Source organism: Laccaria bicolor, genomic scaffold (genome assembly GCF_000143565.1).
Source record: "Laccaria bicolor S238N-H82 LACBIscaffold_7 genomic scaffold, whole genome shotgun sequence".
In the NCBI taxonomy this organism is placed as follows: Eukaryota; Fungi; Basidiomycota; class Agaricomycetes; order Agaricales; family Hydnangiaceae; genus Laccaria; species Laccaria bicolor.
Genome location: NW_001889878.1, coordinates 1,476,795 through 1,484,983, shown reverse-complemented (window position 1 = coordinate 1,484,983; position 8,189 = coordinate 1,476,795). Strand labels below are relative to the sequence as shown.

General features: G+C 42.9%; 1 protein-coding gene across 1 annotated transcript; it reads left to right on the top strand.

Moving 5' to 3' along the window:
• Positions 1–3,538: 3,538 nt before the first annotated feature.
• Positions 3,539–7,741, top strand: LACBIDRAFT_325506 (uncharacterized protein; the record flags this gene model as incomplete). The annotated part of the gene is made up of 6 exons (XM_001879096.1): positions 3,539–3,755; positions 4,070–4,672; positions 5,023–5,349; positions 5,399–5,547; positions 5,604–6,316; positions 6,415–7,741. 6 exons carry the CDS (start codon positions 3,539–3,541, stop codon positions 7,739–7,741), a joined length of 3,336 nt encoding a protein of 1,111 aa, XP_001879131.1.
• Between the last annotated feature and the right edge of the window lie 448 nt (positions 7,742–8,189).

The window sequence follows — 8,189 nt, the reverse complement described above, 5'->3', positions numbered from 1 at the left end:
GGAGCCAATGGATCAGTATTACAGCCTGGAGAAATAATTTTCATATTTTGTAAAAAGGACCCCAGACACCCTGTGACAGCTATGGAATGATGGTATGGTATGGTATGGTATGGTATGGAATGGTATGGAATGGTATGGAATGGTATGGTATGGTATGGTATGGTATGGTATGGTATGGTATGGTATGGTATGAGGTGGAATGGTATGTGGCATCCATACCATGGTATGATGGAATTGGTATGAGGGTCATACCACTCTGGAATGGGGTACCACTAAGGTTCCCTAATTCAAAGAATTGGATAACCTCATAGGTACCCAAAAATGGGTGACTGAAGTGATTAATCATTCCATGACCATTCCAGCATCATTCCATATGGAATCCATGATGTCCATGGAATCAGAAACTGGCTGTGTCCTCAGCCAACATTGATTCCATGGATTCCATATGGAATTCTTCATGGATTCCATGGATTCCACATGGATTCCATATGGATTATACCGGGGAAGGTAAAGACCTCCCCTCCTCCTTCATTGCCTATAACCACTTTTTCCCCCCTCCCTCATTGCTCATTGCCTACAACCCCTCCCCTCCCACATTGCCTACAACTCCTCCCCTCATTGCCTACAACCTCTCCCCTCCCTCATTGCCTACCACTCCTTTCCTCCCTCATTGCCCACCCCCCCCCTCTCTCTCTCTCTCTTCCCCTCCTTTCCTCTGCCTCTGTTTAATAGTCAATACTGTGGTGTAAATTTATGTAGTTAGATTCAATAAATTGCAGCTTTGTCTGGTGAAATCTAAAGATACATCCTCAAATTATATATCCTGGATATATTCTGTAATTATGGGCAAGGATGACATATATTCATGATCCTGTTCATGATATAGATCAAAAATATCCTGGTTCAAGATATAGTTGAAAGATATATCCTGGTTCAGGATATAGTTCAAAAATATATCTTGATCAGAATGTAGTTGGAAAATATAGGATATAGTTGAAAAATAATGTATGTTGATTCAAGATATAGTTGAAATATATATCTTGGTTCAGGATTTAGAGGAAATATATAACATATATGTAGTTGAAAAATATATCTTGGTCCAGGATATAGTTTGAAAATATATCCTGGTTCAGAATGTAGTTGGAAAATGCAAGATATAGTTGAAAAATAATGTATCTTAATTCAGGATAAAGTTGATAAATATATCTTGGTTCAGGGTATAATTGAAATATTCAGGATACAATTGAGAAATAATGTATCTGGGGTGGGATGTTGATTTTCCAGACACAGCATTAGGGTGTTTCACAGTAGGCCAACTGGCAACCAACTTTTGCAAAGTTGGAAGGACAAAGTTTGGCCAACTTCATCAAGTTGGGATCCAAATCGTGGTCCTGATGCCAATTCGGAGCCAACTTTGATCCCAACTTCACCTCTCAACTTCCCATGTGTCCAAAATAGGCAAAAATCTGCACTTGGAAGTGATTTCAAGCACAAATCAGCCCAACTTCATGTTTTTGGCAGTTCCAGGTGTTTCACAGTAGAGGTGGCCAACTTTCCCATCAAATTTGTTGAAGTTGGCCCACAAGTTTGGATCAAAGTTGAAAGCAAAGTTGGCCTACTGTGAAACACCCTATTGGAGAGGAAAGCTGGTAAATTGGTTGTTGTATTTGGAAGTGTTCCTCTTGCTAACCTAAAGTGATGGAGTTGTTTGGGGTGGGATGTCAAAAGTTCTCTAATGCGGACTGTATCCATAGTGTCATTTGAAGTGGATAAGAAGGGAACCATATAAAATACAAAGAAGAACCCCATATTATGACATGGTGAACAGAATTTGTTAGAGGAGAATGGAATTTGTTGTCCATAAATTTACAATCAAGAGTCAAGGGAAAGAGAAAGAGAGAGAGGAGGAGAGGGAGAGGAAAGAGAAAGAGAGAAACAACAAAGTACTTTGTCAACTCTGACTAGCTAAAAAATTGTGTAATGTGAACTATATTCATAGTGTCATTTGAAGTGGATGATAGTTAGGCAACTCAGATGTTATGGAAGGGGGTGTGGTGAAATAGCTTCAATATAGCAGCATGGTGCTGTATTAAGAACAATTCTAGATGTTTCTGAACTTGTTGATGAAGAAGCACTCATATGACACCACCATGTCCCCACCTGAGGTAGAAGTCAATCATAAGTCGACAAGAAAGTATCACCCTCTTCTGAAACAAGCAGAAGTCAAATGTTCAAGATGGGATGTCGGTTTGCCAAACAGATCAGCATAGAGATGCTATTGATGCTCCTTATTGCTACCTACATACTGGGAGCACAAGCCAAACATAGTGCCAAAACCCCTGGAAGTCATGGCAGAAACTTCCAGAATATATACCCCAGACAGCAAAAAATCACAAGTTTTTTTGCTAAAACTAAGACCCCTGACACCACTACAGACCAGAAAAATATATCCTTACCACATCTGTTTGACAAAATATATCCTAAGGCAAAGCCAGGGCAAAAATATATTTTTAAGGTGTGACAGTGACATTTCAGGGTCCACTCACCAAAAATATATCCTTACTGCATTTCACTTGCAAAATATATTTTGGTGGTGTGACACAGACATTATAATTTTTGTGTGACATTTCAGGGTCCATGTGTCAAAAATATATTTTAGATTTCAGGGCTTTCTAGGACCCATATATATCTAGAATATAGATATGGTCCATGACATTTAGTCATGTAACTTACGTGGAGTTTGCATGACTAATAGTCAGTTGGCACTGGGTGACTGAAGTGACATAAGTTTGTAGTGTCTGCTTTTTGAGACTACAGAAGTTTCTAGTGTCCCCTTTTTTTAGACTACAAAAGTTTCTATTGTCTGCTATTTGAGACTACAAAGTCGTAGTGTCCACTTTTTTGAGACTACAAAAGTTGTAGTGTCCCCTTTTTTTGGACTACAAAAGTTTGTAGTGTCTGCTATTTGAGACTACAAAGGAGGACTTTACACTCCCCCACATATTCCAGTTGGACTCCAGATGGACTCCGGCGGACTCCAGATGGATTACTGCTGTTCATCCAGTATTTTTTCGAATTTTTTCTTTGGTGGCAACCCAGCCAAATGTTAGTCTAGAATCCACCTGGACTCCAGCTGGACTCCAGGTCCACCATCTGGACTGCATGGACTCCACCTCATGACACAGTCAACCAGCCAGACTCCATATGGAGTCCAGCAGGAGTTTACAATTTCTGTTTATTTATTACTGTTATTATTAGACAAGGAAAAAAGAATGCCATGACCGGGAATTGAACACTCGATCACTTGGGCAGCTTTTACCACCGCAATAAACCACTACACCACGAAGGCTTTATTAGCTGCACAATATTCACACATCATATACCCTCGCTCCCGGCACGTTCCGAAAGCTGGCCAAACACGTTGGCTTTGTTGCCACATCATCGTCTTTTGTCTTCCCACCACCACCTTCCCTCCATATTCAACCTCATTCAACACACCCGACCATCGCACCTCGTTTAAACCCACCACCACGCACGTATGGCGAAAAAGAAGACCACGCCAACAAAGTCGAGGAAGCGCCAAGCATCAAACGCTGACGAGCAGCCAGTCAAACGCAGCCGACGCAGGCAGAACGACGACAACGACGACAAGCAAGAAGATTCCGACCAGTGGGCCGACGAGGAGCAGACCACAAAGACCAAAGGAAGGGCAGGAAAGGGGGAAAGCGAGGGCGGGCGAAGGCACCTGCCCAAAGGTGCGTACGCCCGTAATCGATGGCAATCATCGATGACGATTGCCATCGATCGGGTGCGATTTTTGCCCCAATTCCTCACCACTAACGATTTCTACAGGAAAACCGCCCAGGACCGCAATCGAGAAGACACGGCGCTTGCATCGCCGCCCAGGTCAAAGCAAACCCCATACGTATCCCCTCCCCTCGTCCTTTTTTTATTTTTCATTTCTATTCTAGTGCCGAGCGCGTGTTGTCCGCCAGCGGCATTAGTGTCGCACCCCCACGTTGATCCCTTCGCCGCACTGATGCCACCTCTGGACAACAACCCACACCAGCCGACGACTCGACCCCTGCTCAGCCCATGCTCACTTCCGCTACCCAACGCCACCAGGCTGCCAAACCACGTGGTGGCCCCAATGAAACCAATGATGACAACCACCCCCTCCAAGATACAAACAGCGATGACATGAACGGACCCAACAAAGACGAAGAACCAAACAAAGACCAAGAAACCGAAGACACCCAGCATGACAACGACAACAACAACAACCAGCACGACGAACAGGACGACGAACGGCACGACGAACAACACGACGAACGGCATGACAACACCGGGAGTGCCACCTGTCCACACACCAAGCGTGCCCATGTCAGCACCAACACCCCCAGCACCAATGCTGCCACGCGTCAGCGGGCCACGCCCACCAACGCCAGTACCAACACCCCCAGCACCAACACCGCCACACGTCAGCGCGATGTGCGCGCCAACATAATCAACACAACCCCACACCAGCGTGTCGCGCCTGCCAACGTCAACACCAGCACCATCAGCACCAATGTGGCCACACGTCAGCATGCCGCGTCCACCACGTGCATGGTCATGGGGAAGCCCAACACTAACGTAGATAGCCAACGTAATGCAGATAAGAACAACACAGGTGCGTTAACACTACCATGTCTTATCACAGTCAGGATAGTGGACCACCTATCCTGACTGTGAAAACTCATCTCGACGTCGGGATGGTAGGTAACCCACCACCCATCCTGATAGTGAGATGTCAGGGACTTGTGTCCATCCTTCATCCATCATGGGTGAAGATGTTTTTATTTTTATTTATATATCATGTATTATTACAATGACTTGGTGCTAAGTAAACTGTTTAGAAAATTCTCGTGGGCGGCAGCCGAAGCGTGATGGCAATCCAAGTCAAGCAGCATCTACACACCATGAAGGTACTCTTTACCTATCTGTGTTTCATTCTGTTGTATTAAACTTTCTCAAATACAGATACAGTTATGGCTAGTCCACCAAAAGGGACAATTCCTGCATATGGCTCATCACGTTCGACTGGTGGAATCTTCCGGGGAAAAGCTCTGGGCAATTCCATTAACATCGGTGATGCTGTTGAAGTCTGGGAGGAGATGGATGTTTTTAGAGAGGGTCTAGCTCAGAAACCAGTCAAGGGAAAGATTCACTTCTACATCTCAAACCTCAATCCACCCGATATTGACATCACCAAGTCCTCTTTTATTGCCAATGTCTCTGATATCAGCAAGTGTGAAACCATTCAAGATGTTATTGGTTGTGGATCCCGAGACTATTCACCTATTCGACGTGAGTTTGATAAATTTTCTGGTAAATATATATTAATCACTCTACATAGAACCTGCCTATCGCCTCTTCAAATATGAAGAAGAGGGCTGGAGTGTCCAAGGACACTATGAATCAATCATGAAGCGCAAACCAACAGATGAAGACTATGTAGAGTGGTTGGATGATGAGCAGAACAGAAAGATTATTCGTATTTTGGGTGTAAGTCATTTATTAGACTCTTTTTGAATTATTTTAATGAAAAGTCTGGTTTCTAGACTACATTTGATCCTAGTCTCTCAGTATCTTTGCCTGGATTTACAGGCCATCTTGGTTCTAGCATTGGGTCTCGTTCTGTATCTGCACACTCTGGCTCTCGTGCAGGCTGTCGTATTACATCTGCTGGTCATTCTTCATCCACTGTCGAACAAGGTTCATCTCTAGGTCACTGGTTCATTGGAAAAGACAAACTGTCTCCAGCATTGAGAAACCGTCTTGTTGAAGAGCTTAATCTCAATGCTAATTATACAAATTGTTCAGCTACAGGCCTGTGCTTTGCCTGGGGACGATATTTAGAATGTACTGCAGCTCTTGCACGGGCCAAAGAAATGGTAGCAGTTGGAAGTTGGCCATCTGACATTCCTGCTTTTACGGAATGGATGGTAATTGAAGTCTTCATTGGGAGGTCAACTTGGTATGCCAACTATGTTCCAGCCTTTGGAGCAATTGCAGACGAAGAAACAGCCTTTCCTGAAATGAGGGACTGGTTGGATAGTCCACCAGATCAAGTCCTTCGATCTGATACTGAGCATCTTTGGGGTATTCGGGATCAGCTGTCTTTTACTATGGAGGAAATAAAGAAGTGGCAGGACAACGGTGGAACTTTGGACAAAAATTATAGTCCAACTCCTAGTCCAGAACTAGATGGCTCATCAAAAGGAAAGGGCAAGGGAAAGGTTAAGGCTCAGTCAAAGTCTCACAAGAAATTGAAGTAGTAGATTTTTTCTTCTTTATTTTCAGTTCAAAGTCACTAATGTTTTTTCTTTGTACTTGTAGCTCAGTTTTGAACAGTTTTCCTTTTTTTTACAGATTTGTAGTGTCTCTTGGCTCTCTTGGTTTCACCATCATATGCACTTTATTCTCTCTTTTGAAAGGCTTTACTTCCACTGTGACTGCTTTCTCATTTATGACAATTGTAGTGTCTCTTGGCTCTTTTGGTTTCACCATCATATGCACTTTATTCTCTCTTTTGAAAGGCTTTACTTCCACTGTAACTGCTTTCTCGTTTATGACAAGGCTATGCATTATTCTTGCCTTTGTGCCTTTGGTCTCTGCAGCTCCCAAAACACAGCCATTTCCCAATCTGCCATTCAAAGTTTTCAGTGGATTTGTAGAACAAACATTTGGTCCAAATATATCATTGGCTACAGTGCTTCTTCTCTTATTTACAATGACTGAAAATCCTGAATTGCTCAGTCTACATGCCCGCCAACAGCATCCAGCTGAGGGTGAAAATAAAACTGTAGCTTCTGGATGGATTCGTTCTTTGTCACGTGCTATAATGCACCGATTGAAGGATGATATTAAAACAGTGCTTCGTCCTGGAGAATATCGGCCAAAGCAAAATCACCAAGTCACAAAATTGTCTATCAAACTTGATGCATTTGCAAACTTATTGAATCTTACCCCATATGACCATTGGGGAAAGTTCAAAGAGAGACTGCAGCCAGTTTCCTATATTGCAATTCGAGCAGTTCATGCTATTTGTCCTGATAGCATTACTTGTGTTGATCAATGGTGTGCTTCTAGAGCTCTTTTGCAAACAACCAGACCAAGAGATGTCCCATTGGTTACCTTAATCAAAGACAATATTCCTTATGAGGATGTTCCTGTTCTAACAGGCAAATGCATGCAATGTGGTGCTATCTATTATGCAGATCATGAGCGCTTTAAAGATAACTATGGTTCTTGGACCAAGTGCTATCTAAATTCTGCACGATTCCTAAAGATAGGACAGTCTACTTGGGTTGACAGAAATTTTACACACTCTGTTCTTAGTGGAGTGTATAATTTCCATGCATCAGCCTCTGCATATACACAGCATTGGAATGATTGTGCTTCAGTTACTGACTCCAAGGTCCAAGTTACCCGGCGTCATATTTGGCAGGCTTTTGTTCAGGAATCAATCAGAACAATTGCAAGTGTGAATAGCAACAATTTGGAGTTGCCTGACAACTTGAACATTGAAGAAGTTGAGCTCTTTACACTCCCCCACCTATTCCTACTGGACTCCTACTGGAATCCCGGACTCCTACTGGATTCTACTAGGACTCCAGCCAATTTCATATCGCCTAAACACCATACAAATTTTGCATCTCAGTCCTACTGGAGTCCTAGTAGATTCCTACTGGAATGATCCCAAATCACAAGGAATTAAGGATTCCTAAGGAATGGGTATAGTGGAGTCCAGTACAAGGAGTCCAGTAGGAGTCCACTAGGAATTTCCGAGTACAAGGAGTCCAGTAAGTCCAGTAGTTTGTCACTATTATTGTTATTATATCCTATATATAAATGTACAACGCTTACTAAGAATTATGTAATAGATCATGTAAGCAACGTTCTGACTTTGTGTTGAGTGTGTCGGTAACAAACAACCCTCATTATCAACAAACAAAGGGCAGAAACACAAGGTAGCCACATGTTAAATTTCCTCCACCACAACACATTGCATTGGTGTTTCCTGCCCCCATCTTACCTTCCAACCATTCAATTTCGCTTTTTTGCACCATTTTTTTCACCCACCACATGTGTGTGGGGGTCTTTGTCAGTGTATTTTCGCTTTTTTGAATCATTTAGGCTCATTA